The sequence below is a fragment of the Taudactylus pleione genome, unplaced genomic scaffold (assembly GCF_031769625.1).
Source record: "Taudactylus pleione unplaced genomic scaffold, aTauple2 ptg000134l, whole genome shotgun sequence".
Classification (NCBI taxonomy): domain Eukaryota; kingdom Metazoa; phylum Chordata; class Amphibia; order Anura; family Myobatrachidae; genus Taudactylus; species Taudactylus pleione.
In genome coordinates, this window is record NW_028284536.1 from 2,401,589 (window position 1) to 2,417,835 (window position 16,247).

The 16,247-nt window shown below is 46.5% G+C and overlaps 1 protein-coding gene across 2 annotated transcripts in view; it reads left to right on the forward strand.

Annotated features, from left to right (window-relative positions):
- Positions 1-16,009, forward strand: part of LOC148523022 (WAP four-disulfide core domain protein 8-like) — a 31,502-nt gene extending 15,493 nt beyond the window's left edge. The window contains exons 4-7 of one of the 2 annotated variants that reach the window (XM_088473317.1): positions 3,306-3,440; positions 6,410-6,556; positions 8,436-8,467; positions 15,737-16,009. In XM_088473317.1, coding sequence (XP_088329443.1) covers positions 3,306-3,440; positions 6,410-6,556; positions 8,436-8,446 — 293 coding nt within the window. In that variant the 3' untranslated portion in view covers positions 8,447-8,467; positions 15,737-16,009. The remainder of the gene's footprint in view (positions 1-3,305; positions 3,441-6,409; positions 6,557-8,435; positions 8,468-15,736) is intronic. The other variant, XM_088473318.1, reaches the window with a different exon arrangement.
- Positions 16,010-16,247: the final 238 nt, after the last annotated feature.

Consider the following 16,247-nt stretch of genomic DNA (forward strand, 5'->3'; position numbering starts at 1 on the left):
CATCTTGTAATTCTCACATTACTGTCCTTATTTTCAGACATCCACTTCAGAGGGGCATGGTCAGTGATCAATTTGAACTTTCTTCCGACCAAGTATTACCTGAGAGCCTCTAACGCCCACTTTATGGCCAACGCCTCCTTCTCCACTGTGGCATAGTTTCTCTCATGTACATTCAACTTTCTGCTAAGATAGAAAATAGGGTGTTCCTCACCCTCCTTGTTCTGGGACAGGACCGCTCCTATACCTACTTCTGATGCATCGGTTTGTACTATGAATTCCCTTTCAAAATTAGGAGTCATCAGGACTGGTTGGGAACACAACGCTACTTTCAACTCCTGAAAAGCTTTCTCTGCCTCAGGACTCCATTCTACCATGACTTTTTGTTTGCCTTTGGTCAGGTCAGTCAGTGAGACTGCCATGGTGGCAAAGTTGGGTATAAACCTCCTGTAGTACCCCGTAATTCCCAAGAAGGCTCTCACCTGCTTCTTATTCAGAGGCCGTGGCCAGTTTTGTATGGCATCAACTTTATTGAGCTGAGGCTTTATCAGGCCTCTGCCAATGGTGTATCCCAGATATTTTACTTCCTCCATGCCTAGACAACACTTTTTTGGTTTGGCTGTCAAACCTGCCTTATAGATGGAGTCCAACACTGCTTGTACCCTGGGTAAGTGAGACTGCCAATCGGGACTATGAACGACCACGTCATCCAGATAAGAAGCCGCATACCGTCTATGGGGCCTTAGAATCCTGTCCATCATTCTTTGGAAAGTAGCAGGTCACACCAACAGTTTTCCCCTCATGCCGTAAGGGGTTCACCAGCTCAGCTTTTATAAGTGTCACCAAGCTACCAGAGTCTAACAGTGCCTCTACTCGGTTGCCATCTACAGTGAGTACACACATGTGCTTATCAGTCACAGCCTGCCGGTCAGCCGTACAGGCCATCTGTGCAAAGAAAGACCCCCTGCGGTAGACATGAGCAGTATCACATTGCATAGGTTCAGTTGTAAGTGCACAATTAGCGGCAATATGGCCGAAGCCACCACATCGGAAACACTGAGTCATATTAATGTCTAGTCGTTTACGAGGCAAGAACCTTCCCGGCCTGTCAGGCCTGTCTCCAGGTTCTACACCCTCAGTCTTAGGTACATTCCACCGCCCAGCACCCTTCTCCCATGGAACAGTCTTACCAGTGTCTGTGGGAGTTTGCCGGTGTGCCATCGGGGCTCGGTGGGGCATACTCATCAGCTCCTCAGCCGCCACGTACCTCTCCACCAGCTCGACCAATTGGTCCGCAGACTTAGGGTCTGCATGGCTCACCCACTTGCGCAGAGTCACAGGTAATGATCGCAGGTACCGGTCCATCACGACCCTTTCCACGATCTGTGGTCCCGTCAGTGTCTCTGGCTGTAGCCATTTTGAGGACAGATGGACGAGGTCATGCATCTGTGAACGTGGAGGCTTGTCCTTATGGAACTCCCAGCGGTGGACTCATTGGGCACGAACAAAGGTGGTGACTCCCAAGCGAGTTAGGATCTCCTGTTTTAGTTTTTTATAGTCCTTGGCATCAGCCAGGCATAAGTCGAAATAGGCCTTTTGTTGCTCCCCAGACAAAAAAGGTGCCACCAGACTTGCCCACTGCTCCTGGGGCCAACTCTCCCTTTCGGCCGTTCTTTCAAATGCGGCGAGATAGGCCTCCACATCATCGCCCGAAGTCATCTTTTGGAGGATGTGACTGGCTCGTACGGAGTGAGTGGTAGTGGGAGGACCAATAGTAACATCTCTGGGCCGGGCGACCAGGTGCTATCCCACCTCTCTTATGGCCTGGCTGTTTTCCGCTAAGGCCTGGCGGGTTTCCTTGATGGCGACCTGTTGTTGCCTCTGGGCTGTCTCCAAGGCCAACAGTTGCACCCTGGTGGATTCCTGCTGAGCCCTGGTAGATTCCAGCTGAAGTTGGTTCGTCTCCTGCTGAAGTTTGTTCGTCTCCTGCTGAGCTCCTGTAGCTTGGAGCAAGGCCTTAATAATTTCCTCCATTTTGTCCTGGGGTGTAGGTTGGAAGCTGAACCTTGCCTCTCTGAGCATTGGCTGACGCCTCCTCTATGGGACTCCAAGGACACAGTGTTATTTCCACACTCACAAATTGGGTGTCTGTCCCTTTAATTTTTAAATGGAAAGTTTTCCTCTCGCTGCAACTTCAGTGTGTGTGGCTGCCCACATTCTCCACCATATTGTGACACAGTCAGATTAGGAGGTCCCTCTCCTGGGTAGGGGACTCCTTCCTTACACACACACACAGCAGCAGGGAAGCAGCACACCAGTCTGGATGCTAGTACAAGCTGGTCGGCGCCGGTCTTTATTGTACAATGTCAGAAATAACATAAAGAAAACATAAACATAAATCCTAGCCCTGTCGGGGCACTAACTTCACAGGTAGTTCCCTCACTACCAGAACCTTTCAGGGCCTAATGCCCTCGCCAGCAACAAAGCACAGCACAGTACTCACAGATAGGTTTTCCAAGTGTCTCTGAGCACAGACCACTTTACCAGTGATCCTATCACAACAGCACAGGCAGCATCTGCTGTTTGCAATGATATGCGCCATGCCTATATTCTGTGTGCGATGTTCTAACCAATGGTGAAATGGTCGGATCCGCCAGCAGACTTGAGCATTGCTCAGTTATAGATGTGTCCTCATACAGCTATCCTCCTCACATATTACATAGCCCTTCTAGTTGTGCCATGCCGTGACTCGGTAGCACTGACTAGATATTGCTGCATGTCTTTTTGAACAACTTTTTACCTTCGAATGCATCTTGTTTGCAAAGCAATGTGTATAGGATGCACAGGCGGCTTCAGCTGATTAAATGTGGCATGCCTGTAGTATGTTCTGTATGCGCCTGCGGATGTATGTGCATGCCTATGTGTATGTGACAGAGGATAGGGGTATGTGACAGAGGATAGGGGTATGTGACAAAGGATAGGGGTATAAACGTCTTATTTCCTCAGCATTGTAAAAGAGTCACCCTGTAATGGAAGCACGAAAATTAAACTTGTTTGGAAAATCAGGGTTTTCTGTGACTTTCCTTATGAAAAGTCTTACCATAGATATGTATATGCGTCTTCAAATGCTAGTATATAAGAGCTCCGTGTCACCCCTTATGTAAGATCTTCATATGTAACTGTGATATTTGTAAATATTGGTTATAAAAACTAAGCAGAGCATGAAACGCTTCATATACAGTAAAGAGCGGATAGGCAGCACCCTCCCCCCATGTTATTGTTGAATGCTGGTCTCCTTGTTGTTATAGTGAAACCGGGGCTATGTCCAAAGAAGTTTTGTGGTGGAATACTGTCGCTTCCACAGTGTACGAACGACAATGGCTGCACTGGAGACATGAAGTGCTGTGATGTGTGCGGGAAGAAGTGTGTGGCTCCACTAAAAGGTAACACATATATATAGGCACTTAGCAATTCTATATGCCAAAATAGATTATTCCATCGGTGCCATTTCTGAAGGTTAATACCGGGGTGACCTTCAGTAACATGTCTATTGCTAAGTGCACTCAGTCATTGGGGGTAATTCTGCTCATATTTCATGTACAAGCCAATTACCCCCAGTTTATACTGATGTCACAGGCAGAGGGACTGAGATTTAGGTCTGCCGGTCATTCATGAAGTATAGGATGGTTATCAGAGCAAGTGCAGCTAAATCAACTCTTTTCAAATGTATCAAGTGCTTAACAATATACAGTAACATTGGAGAAAATAAATGGGGATTAAGCACATACAAATACGGAGTCAATGTAACTTAAACATCTAGATGACTTGACGCGTTTCTCTACCTATAACAGCAGTTTCACAGAAGGATGAGATATAAACAGGTGGAGGATGTTCCACTGTTTGCTATAATTTCAATCTGGTGCTAGAACATAATAATGTCCTGAATTGCACCTTTATCTGACCATTTACTTACTAGTTACCATCAATACAGCTATTGAATGTCACAATCACCTACACTGTCCATTTATTTAACTCCACAACTTTTAAGATAAATAGTTTTTCATGAGTTTACTTTGTTTTTGTTGTTTTAGGTCTTAGTTGATTGTTCATAGTAACCTGTATGTTTGTTCTTATTATGTTGAACAGGGGTTTTTTATTTGTATTATATTGTGATCTTCATGAATATATTTCCGTCTTGAAATAATTTCCATTGGATTATGAAATGAGTCTTAGGACCTGATTCAGACCCACTTGCGAGCGGCTGTCCGCTCGCAAGTGGGTCGATGTTATGGACTGAGCATGCGCACGACAGAGGGAGCTCCGTCGTGCGCATGCGCCAGACGTGACGAACGAAGGAAAGTCCTTCGCTCGTTGTGTCCGATCAAAAGGGGGCGTGCTGTCAATGTTGATTGACAGCACGCCCCCTTTGGTGGGCGTGCCGGGGGCGTGCCTCTCTGATGGGGCGTTCCCACGGGAAGGCCTCCCGTCAGAAGCCGGCCCACTGACATCACTAGTGATGTCAGTGGGAGTGGTTTTGGCTCTGATAGAGCCAAAATCACTCCGGAGCTTGCGGTTGAAAACCTCAACCGCAGGCTCCGACTCGCAATTTCGATGGTCGCGATGGTCTCGACCATCGCGGCCATCACAATGCACGCTCGTATAGCCTGTGGGTGGTGACCCACAGCTATACGAGCGTCCAGGAGGACGCTCCATGAAAATGGAGCCCGGCCCTCATTCAGAGCGTGCGCTCTGCTCAGAGCGTACGGCTCTGAATGAGGGCCGTAGTCTACTATTAATATATATGATCATTGATTACTTATTTCATTGCATTTTTTTAAATATATTATGAATTGGTATCTATATACTGTATGTTTTCATATAATGGAATATTCATTTTATTACTAGAATTGTTATTATTTTGGGGGTATTATATTTATGTACAGTATCTGTCAGGTTGGAGAATCTATATGTAGATTTATCGGTTATATAATATAGGAATAGTTTTTTATTGTATATTTGAGAGCAGATAATCCGGGACAGAGAATCGCTATTAATGATGATAGTCGCACATAATACCAGTGGGGCAGTGACCCTGATGTAGAGCAGGATGGAGTACCGATGTTTGTACAGACGAGTGAGTTGTTGCACTCCACATGCACAAATAATTCTGGGAAGCGCTTACTGCGCCTGCACGAGCCCAGGTGTGCGATGGCGTATGCAGTTGTGTGAGACATTGTTAGGGTTAGATCGGAACTTGTTATTCACGGGCATTCCTGGGTGGGAACTGGAAGTGGAAGTAAAAGTAATCCTTTCATAGGCATGTTACGGGACTGCCATGGGCGTGTAAGTGCATGCTGCTGCGTTCTCTTGTGCAGCACCACAGTCACAGTGGCCATATTTTGAGAAAGGTTAAAGTCAATGGTGCGTCAGTGGTGAAGTGGTCGGATACACCCAGCGGACTTGCTCAGCTACAGATGTGTCCACGTACATCTAGCCTCCCTGTGCGTTATATAGCCCTTCCAGCCGGGCCATGCCGTGGTGAGACTTGGTAGCGCTGAACGACTTTTCGTGTGACTTTTTCCCTTAAAATGCGTCTTACTTGCAAAGTGATGAGAACACACAGGCAGCTTATGCTGAGTAAATGCGGCATGCCTGTGTTCTGTGTGCCACTGCGGAGGAATCTGCATGTGACACGCTGCATTACAGCCGCTGGCAGTGTAACACAGAATATAGACATGACACTTATCATTTTAATCAACAGTAGCTGCTTGCACGCCCTATGCACTTTGCTTTGCTAATAAAATGAATTTTAAGGGAAATAGTCACACAAATGACGTTCAGTGCTACCGAGTCACACAGCGCTTGTGCGTTATGTGTAACACGACTTGTAGCACACGGAGGATAGATGTATGTGGTCACTTCTGTATGCAAAGTAAGCATCACAGCAGATATGCCAACGTTCTGGCTGCTCCTTCCGGGAGGGGGCAGCCAGATCGGCAAAATTGGGGGGTGTGGCCAGGTGTTGTGGGTGAAGTGGGGGCGTGGCCACACACTTGCATCATTTTGGCCCCGTTCCCGCTGCACAATGCCGATTCGGCATGAATCGCATCAAAGGCCCCCCGCTTCCTGGGGCTTCTCACTGATCGCAGGTTGGGACAGGAGGGGTCGGCAGCTTGCATGAGACTCGCCTGCCTTCCCAGTAGGCTGGGAGTGGCACCCGATTTTCTGGATGCTCCCGACCAAATTGGGAGGGTAGGCAAGTATGGTTTACTCAGTCCATGGCACGCTAAAGCACAAGGGGAATGCTTACACTGGCGTTTGCATATTTTTGCACATGCAAATCCATATGAAAATTCAACTATTCAAGAATAACGCCCTTCCCTAAGGCACAATATGTGTTTCTCATCCACAGAGCATGATGGCTTCTGCCCATCCTACCCTGCAAACTTGCCATGTGCCACCCTGAAACAATCTCTGTGCAGCTCAGATGCCGATTGTCCCAAGACCCAGAAATGCTGCACATCTGGAAATGTTCAGAAGTGCACAGGACCCGTCTTACGTAAGTGTATATGGATCCAATAAATCTTATTCTGCACATTTATACAGGGCAGGTAAATTGTGACTGCTGGGATGTGCCACCAACTTATAGGCACAAGGGGGGACCTCAGCCTCCACTGGGTCATGGCCCACCCCGTCCCCATCCCTGGGTTAGTTAGTAGTCTATGAGGTTTATTTATCAAGCAGTGAAAAACTTAGAGAAGTGACCAGTGGAGAAGTTGCCAATAGCAACCAATCAGATTTGAAGTAACATATATCAAGTACAGTCTATAAAATAACAGGCAGGAGCAGATTGGTTGCTATGGGTACCTTCTCCATTGCTTCACTTCACTGCTTGAAAAATGGACCCTCTGGGCCTGATTCAGACCCGCTCGCGAGCGCTGAGCGCTCGCAAGTGGGTAGATGTTGAACAAATACACATGCGCATGATGGAGGTGCCTCCGTCTTGCTCTTGCGCGAGACTCGAATAACGATGGCCAAGCCATCGCTATAGGTCTCGCACCAAAGGGGGCGTGCTGTCGATGGTGAGTGAGAACACACCCCCTTTGGTGGGCGTGCCGGGGGCGTGGCTGCCCAGACGAAAACATTCCCATGGGAACACCTACCGTCTTGGTCCGGCACCACTGACATCACTAGTGGGAGTGTTTTTGGCTCTGATAGAGCTAAAAGCACTCCAGGGCTTGCGGTCAACGAGACCCTACCACAAGGGTCTTGTCGCAAGCCCGATGGTCGCGATGGTCTTGACCATCACGACCATCTTTTTGGGCGGTTGCATAAGCTGTGGGTGGTCACCCACAGCTATGCGAGCGGCCAGGAGGCCACTACAAAATTAGAAAGGATGGCCCTGTTTCAGAGCGAGCGCTCTGTCAGAGAGTCTGGCTCTGAATCAGGGCCTCTGGGCCTGACTCAGAGCCGGACGCTCTGACCAGAGCGCTCGCTCTGAAACAGGGCCGTCCTACCTAAAAATGGAGTGGCCTCCTGGCCGCTCGCATAGCTGTGGGTGACCACCCACAGCTTATGCGAGTGGCCAAAAAAATGGTCGCGATGGTCAAGACCATCGCGACCAACGGCCTTGCGATGAGACCCTGCGGTAGGGTCTCGCTGCCGCAAGCCGAGGAGTGCTTTTAGCTCTATCAGAGCCAAAAGCACTCCCACTGACATCACTAGTGATGTCAGTGGGGCCACTCCCAAATGGTAGGCGTTCCCATGGGAACGCCTCCGTCTGGGCAGCAATGCCCCCGGCATGCCCACCAAAGGGGGAGTGCTGTCATGCACCATTGACAGCACGCCCCCTTTGGTGCGAGACCCATATCGACAGCTTGGCTGAACGGGTCTCCGATCCCACACACGATCTGGCAGCAGACTGTCAGAGATTGGCAGTCTGCTGCCGTTTGTGGGCAGGGAGGGTGTGGTGATGCCCTCTGTTTCCTGAATGGAGGTGTGTTGCCGCCGTCGGGGGAGGGAAGAGGTCAGGATCTCCGTTGGCTGATGGAGATTTCCTCACCTCTTCCTCGCATCTGCAGTGGCTGGTTGCGTGACTCCATGGATCACCTTATCTGGCTGATGTTCCACAGATTATCCGATGCTGCGTTGGACAACGCAGCTGGGATAAGTAATGCAGCAGGAGGTGTGCCCAATGCATTTCCCCCCATTTCTGATGTCACAGCAGCACATTTCTGTGTATACTGTGTGGGGGTTTTCTGAACTTTAAGCGCATACACAGTTGCACATAATCACTCAACTACGTGAACAAGGCATTGCGTGCGGATTGCGTGCGCCTCATATTCAGACCTGTAAATCTGAGTATAATCGATATTCTACTTCTATGCATCCAGGTAATGTGCTGATTGACATTCTCTCCCCCTTTCTCTGTGTTACAGCAGCTAAATAGTGAAATGCGTGGATGTCTAAGGTGAGATTCCGCCAGTCACAGTGACGTCATTCATTCCATTTACATTTCTCTTCTGTTCAGTCACTTTGCATTTTGTTAATTGATAAAAAAACTAGTAACACTACTATGTGTGACAGCATTCTTACTCTGCAGCTTTATTTCCTCACCTGTCTAATACTTTTATACAGTATTTTATATATATATATACTTTTTTTTTCAAAAGTAGAAAACACAAAATTGTTGATTAAATGATGCAAATAATATCTATTTACACCTTATTCAGTATCATTTTATTAACAGTTCTGCATACTTGTGAATAAATAATATTATACTGAATAGCTATTATTTGCAATAAAAGGTGAAGACTGTTGGCTATGTCTGGGTCTTTTTTGTGATTAATAAAACATTGACCCTTCAGTCTTTACAGCAGGGAATAGCAGGGATTAAAGTGGTCCTGGGGAGGTGGTGGAACTCCTCTCCTCTACTGCCAGCCCCCAGGCCAGAACTAGTGACACTGTAAAGTGAATGGCCGGTGTTCTTTGGGTCCCCAGAAGCTTTGGGGGGCTATAACAGTCTAAAATACATTTTAGATGCTTTTTTAGCACTTCAGCTCACACTACAATGTTACGTCACTTTAAAAGAAAAAAAACTTCTATATCATCAGTGTAACTATTAGTTATCTTTCATCCTCCTACATCTCTCCAGCGTCACCCCCTGTTACTCATCAGCGCCATTCCCCCTGCATCTCACCAGCTTCATCTCCATTGTTTTACCAGCATCATCCCCCTGCATCTCACCAGCTTCATCTCCCTTGTGTCTTATCAGCATCATCATCCTGCATCTCACCAGCTTTATACCCCATGTGTCTCTCCAACGCCATCCCCTCACTGTCTCTCAGCACCATCTTCATGTGTTTCACAAGCATCAGCTCCCCTGCAAGCCACTGTGTCTCTCCAGCTTGCCCCTTTGTGTTCTCCCAGCAGCTCCCAGACTCTGTGTCCCCCACCAGCAGCTCCCTGACCATGTCTCCTCTCCCAATATCATCTTATCCCCCATGTCCCTCTAGCTGCAGCTCCCAACTCATGTGTCTCCTCTCCCACCAGCAGCTTATTTCCCCCCTCCCCCATGTCCCTCTGTCAGGAGTTTATCTTTGTGCCTGGGTCTTTGTGATTACCCTGGCCCCTGATCCTCTTTGTGGCTCCTCAGTGCACTATGCAGTAGTGATGATGGCATGAGGTCACATAAGCCATGCCGCAAAAGGAGACACCGGGATGCAGGGTGGGCCCACAAAGTGAGTGACAGGAGGGGTGGTCCGCGGAGGAGGAAGTGGAATATGGAGCCAGAAACTGAGACGCTCTCTGTGGGACATCTGTGCAGGGATCTGGTGGAGGTAGAACTAGTTTCACCTACGATTACAGGTGACTGAACTCAGTTCCACCTCATTCCAGACCACTTTAACCCCTCGGTAATACAGATAAATACACAATACACAACAGGAAGAATGACAAGTGAACAGGAAAAGCAGTAGCTACAGCTCAGAGTTATATGTGATCAAATGACAGCACCTTGATAAATAAAATCCCATAACTAACATATATAATGATAACGGATGACCTGGCTATTACAATCCTGGTAATTTGGTACATACAGTACTGTAGTTATACCCAGTTATACATTATTTAGGTAGAACAGAATCAGAAGCATAAAAGTTACAATAGCATTGAGGGCATCCAGGGAGTGCTAGCAGTACATTGCAAGTACAACTTTTCTCTCAAAGTATCAGTACCTCCTTCTTCCTGGTTTTGTATTGCATCTGTTTCAGTTACCTGCTCTATTATTGCTTCACATCATTCATCTCCAGTCTGTTTCAGTTACCTGCTCTGGTATTGCTTCACAGTATTCTGTTCCAGTTACCTGCTATAGTATTGCTTCACATCATTCATCTCCTGTCTGTTTCAGTTACCTGCTCTAGTATTGCTTCATTGTATTCTGTTCCAGTCTGTTCCAGTTACCAGCTCTAGTGTTGCTTCACAACATTCATCTCCAGTCTGTTTCAGTTACCTGCTCTGGTATTGCTTCATTGTATTCTGTTCCAGTCTGTTCCAGTTACCTGCTCCAGTATTGCTTCACAGCATTCATCTCCAGTCTGTTTCAGTTACCTGCTCCAGTATTGCTTCACTGCATTCATCTCCAGTCTGTTCCAGTTACCTGCTCCAGTATTGCTTCACTGCATTCATCTCCAGTCTGTTCCAGTTACCAGCTCTAGTATTGCTTCACAACATTCATCTCCAGTCTATTCCAGTTACCTGCTCTAGTATTGCTTCACAACATTCATCTCCAGTCAATTCCATTTACCTGCTCTAGTATTGCTTCACAGCATTCATCTCCACTCTGTTCCAGTTACCTGCTCTAGAATTGCTTCACATCAGTCTATAATTCATAGCACTTAGCTCCAGTCTGTTCTAGTTACCTGCTCTAGTATTGTTTCACATCAGTCTGCTTCAGTCTGTTCCAGTTACCTGCTCTAGTATTGCTTCACATCATTCTACTCCAGTCTGTTCCAGTTACCTGCTCTAGTATTGTTTCACATCATTCTGCTCCAGTCTGTTCCAGTTACCTGCTCTAGCATTGCTTCACACAATTCTGCTTCAGTCTGTTCCAGTTAACTGCTCTAGTATTGCTTCACAGCATTCTGCTCCAGTCTTTTCCAGTTACCTGCTCTAGTATTGCTTCACATCATTATGCTCGTCTTTTCCAGGTACTTGCACCAGGATTGCTCCATGGTATTCTGCTCCAGATTGGTACAATTAACTGCTCTATTATTCATAGCACTTAGCTCCAGTCTGTTCCAGTTACCTGCTCCAGTATTGTTTCACATCAGTCTGCTTCAGTCTGTTCCAGTTACCTGCTCCAGTATTGCCTCACATCATTCTGCTCCAGTCTGTTCCAGATACATGCTCTAGTATTGCTTCACATCATTCTGCTCCAGTCTGTACCAAATACCTGCTATAGTATTGCTTCACACAATTCTGCTCCAGTATGTTCCAGTTACTTGCACCAGGATTGCTTCACAGTATTCTGCTCCAGATTGTTACAGTTAACTGCTCTAGTATTCACAGCACTTAGCTCCAGTCTATTCCAGTTACCTGCTCCAGCATTGCTTCACAGCATTCAGTCTTGGTATATTCCTGCAGTATGTCTGAGTGGTGCTTATGGCATCAAGGTCCAGTATTTCCTGCAGCCTGCTTCAGTAGTGATTCTGGCAACCAGTTCCAGTTTACACATACAGTACAGCTAGCCCATGTGGTCCCAATCTGGATCATCAAACTCAGTGTTGTGACACATATGTCCACAGCCCTGCACTGCCTGCATCAGCTACCTTTCTATAATGTCTCTCCTACTTTATCATCCCTTTGATATCAATTTAGGTCACAAAAAAGGCCTGTCCTAGTCATCTCCCACCCATTATGGTGGACTCTTCCTGGACCTAGTGTCCTCTCATCTCAGCTTCACAAACTGCCTTTCCCATTGCTTCCCTTTTACCTCACCATACCTAATACACCCCCATCTGCTCCCAAATACATGCGGGCACATTAATAGCATAGTAAACCTGCTCATCCACACCTAAACTAGACCTTTCTCCAACTTCTACTCTATCCAGTCCTAATGCCATTGTCCCACCACATATAGGGTCCCATTCAGACCTGGTCCCAAGCGCTGAGTGGTTGCAACCAGGTCGATGTTAAGGCCCTGTACATGCGCAGTGGCCACACTGCGTGCGTGCAAGCCCCGGAGTGAGAGATAAACTCTCTCGCTCCGGAGCTCATTACAAAAGGGGTGGCTGTCGATGTTGATCGATAGCTCACCCCGTTTTGTAGGCGGGGCGGGGTGGTGGCAAAACAAATGGAGGCATTCCTAATGGAACACCTGCCATTTTGTGGGCGGCCACACTGACATCATCAGTCCCAGGGGCTTGCGGTTGCCGAGACCCAACCTTAGATTCTCGTTGCAAGCCCCGATGGTCGCGAAGGTCTTGACCATCGCAACCATCACCCTGGTCAGTCACTGAAGTTGTGGGTGGTAACTCACAGCTTAGCCAGTGACCAGGAGGCCGCACTAAAAAAAACAAGCGGCCGCCCTCATTCAGAACAAGCGCTGGCTACTTGCGAGCGCCACTGAATGAGGGCCATAGTCTCTGAAATTGAATAAAAAAAACACCCTTTGCAACACCATTCCCATCCACTCCAGGGCAAAATGAAAAAATCTTCATCCAATGAAAACTTCTCCCATTACAAATGTATAATTTTCTCCTGACTCCACCAAATATAATGCCACATTATCTACCTCTCTATTTTATTTCTGTTTTCTGGTGTCATTTGGGCATTATGGGGCTCATGTAGAGTTATATGACAAAACAGGACCATACATATTATACTACTATATTAAAGAGGTCTTAGTGGGGTCATCTCCTACTGAGATTCTTTTATTATTAATTATTATTATTATTATTATTATTATTATTATTATTATTATTATTATTATTTTTATTTTTTATTTATGTGATACAACAATGTTTCCACAGTATATAAAGGTTACACAAAACACAAATATGCCAGAATTAGGTGGAGGATGTAGGACAGGGGTCTTCAACCTTTAAGACAGTGAGGGCCTCATTAAAAAAATTCAAAAAGCCGAGGGCCACTAATATACACTGCGGTATTTAGACCCTACCCCCTCCTCACACAATTATGACCAATAACTGCCCGTTCTACAATTTGAACAATGTCCCATAACCCCAGTAGTGATCCCCCTATGCAGTGCCCCTTATGCAGGCTCCCAGTAGTGGTCCCCCCTATGAAGTTCCCCCAGTAGTGCCCTTTATATAGTACACCCAGTTGTAGTCCCCCCTATGCAGAGCCCCCAGTAGTGCCATTTATATAGTGTCCCAGTACTAGACCTCCCTATGCAGTGCCCCCAGTAGTGGACCCTAAATAGTGCCCTCAGTAGTAGTACCCCCAGTTGTGGTCCCCCCTATGCAGAGCCCCCAGTAGTGCCCTTTATATAGTGCCCCCGGTAGTGTTCTCCCTATGCAGGCCCCCAGTAGTGATTCCCCTATGCAGGCCCCCAGTAGTGATCCCCCTATGAAGTGCCCCTTATGCAGTGCCCTCAGTAGCAGTTCCCCCTGTGCAGTGCCCCAGTACTGCCATTTATATAGTACCCCCAGTAGTAGTTCTCCCTATGCAGTGCCCTTTATATAGTGCCCCCAGTAGTGGTTGCCCCTTTGCAGTGCCCCCAGTAGTGCCCTTTATATAGTGCCCCAGTAGTAGTCCCCCCTATGCAGTGCCCTCTGTAGCGGTCCCCCCTATGCAGTGCCCCAGTAGTGCCCTTTATATAGTACCCCCAGTAGTAGTTCTCCCTATGCAGTGCCCTTGATATAGTGCCCCCAGTAGTGGTTGCCCCTTTGCAGTGCCCCCAGTAGTGCCCTTTATATAGTGCCCCAGTAGTAGTCCCCCCTATGCAGTGCCCTCAGTAGCGGTCCCCCCTATGCAGAGCCCCCAGTAGTGCCCTTTATATAGTGCCCCCAGTAGTGCCCCAAGAGTAGTCCCCCCGGTGCAGTGCCCCCAGCAGTTCAGCAGTTTAGACAAAGACACATACGTAAAAAAAATTAAAATAAAACACTTATCTGAATCCGTGCTCCAGCTCCAGCTCCCGCTGCCGTCCACCCCTCTGTCCTCCCGGGCTGACATGCTCTGCATTATGGGAGAGACGTCATGGCATCTGCAGTGGGTGCAGCAGCCAGTGAGTCTGTCTGCTTCTCATTGGCTGGCTGCCAAAGCATACACACTGCCAACGGCGGCGATGTGCTTGTTTTTTGTGTGTAGTGTAGACTGCACTCACTGTGGTCTGCACTACTGTAACCATCATTGGGCCATGGGGAACGCGGGGCCACGGGTTGAAGGCCCCTGATGTAGAGTGAAGCAGGTACTGCTCACTATAGTCTACAAGCTAGGAAATGGGTTGTCATAAAGAGGGAAATCAGAGTAGAGATGGGAAAAGCAGATGATAGACAAGTAGGGGTGTTAGGGGGTGTTAGAATTGAATGAAGAGGTGATTTTTAGGAGGATTTTTAAGAGCTGGGAGATTGGCCATGGGAAAGTATGCTATCAGATGGGGGCAGCACAGGATGGGGCAGCACAGGATTGGGGCAGCACAGGATGGGGGCAGCACAGGATAGGGGCAGCTCAGGATGGGGGCAGCACAGGATGGGGGCAGCACAGGATGGGGGCAGCACAGGATGGGGCTTCTGTGTGGTTTCTTTTAAAGTTTGTCACAATATCTTGGTTGCACATGGATAAAATATGCTGTATATCAACCTATTGGCTAAATAACTACTGTAGTTAGTGTTGGTAATATATCTTATACTAGCTAATGTACCAGGTTTCACCTGCATAGACCTTAGATATTTACTGTTTCCATTTCCATCTCACCACTCCAGAAACACATTAATCCTTCACCTCTATAGTAATGAATCATTGCTATAGTAAGACATTCCCCTCCTTCACCTGTATAGTAACACATTTCCCTTCCTCACCCCTGTAGTAACACTTTCCCTTCCCTCACTATACAAATAGGGGAGTCACACCAACTGCCAGTGATGTTTGGCAGCACTTAGGGTGACAGTTGGTGTGTGAATATGACCTGTGCCTTAGCCACGATGAGTCAGTCAGGCAGGACAATGCACAGGGGGAGGAGATATTTTAGCCCTTTGCACCCCCTTCTGAGTCAAATTTTTAACAATTCCTTCTTAGTGGGCATCTACATCATGGTGTTAATTAGTCAATGAGTAAGTCAGGACAGTTTATTTTAATTATATATATATATATATGAGGTGCTCACCATACTACCAGCCTACCTACAGTATTGTACGTTCACACCTTAACAAGGAGCCATTGAGCCCCGGAACGTTGGATACTTTTTGTGACAACATTTAATACAATTATATCAGTCTCTGAGTGTCACAGTTCATTTGCCTTCATATATATATATATATATATATATATATATTATATATATATATATATATATATATATATATAACATTACAAGTATGAGGTGCTTACCATACTACCAGCTGACCTGCTGTATTATACTATACATCATATCAGCCATGAAAATGGACACTATATGGTTAATGTTTTTTTTTCTATAACAGATACATGAGTAATGCTGTATGCTGTAAAGTAACTATCTAATGTTAATATTTTTTTTAATTTTTTTTTGTATAATCAGCAGATGGATCTGGATCAGCGAGAAAATAAATTGCTGTGTATATGTGCGATGTCATTCTATACGAGGCTGATGAAGCAGGACAAAACAGTGCTCATTGTTCTATTATACACCTGATTGGTGAGGGTGACATGGCCTCTTCCTCCTAGTCACCACTTACAGGCTATACTTGCTCTCCTTTGTCTTCTTTAAATGTTCTGACCTGTTTTCCATCTTATGAGTTTGGAATGTACTAAATGTTCACTTCTACAAACAAATAAACCTATTTTGCTGCCATATATTGAATTGTCTCTGATTGTGCACCGAGAAACTTGCACTTTAGTTATATGAAATAAATGGTTTTATAAGTATTTACCCCCATAATATCTATTATTGTAATTACTGTATGCCATCTTGGCTGTGAGGATACATGGGTAATTATCTACCAGTTTTGCACTTCTGAGGGGACAGATATTAAAATGCAGTTTAATGAAGCTAGGGTCAATTTAATCAGTGAGGACATTAATATTACGTT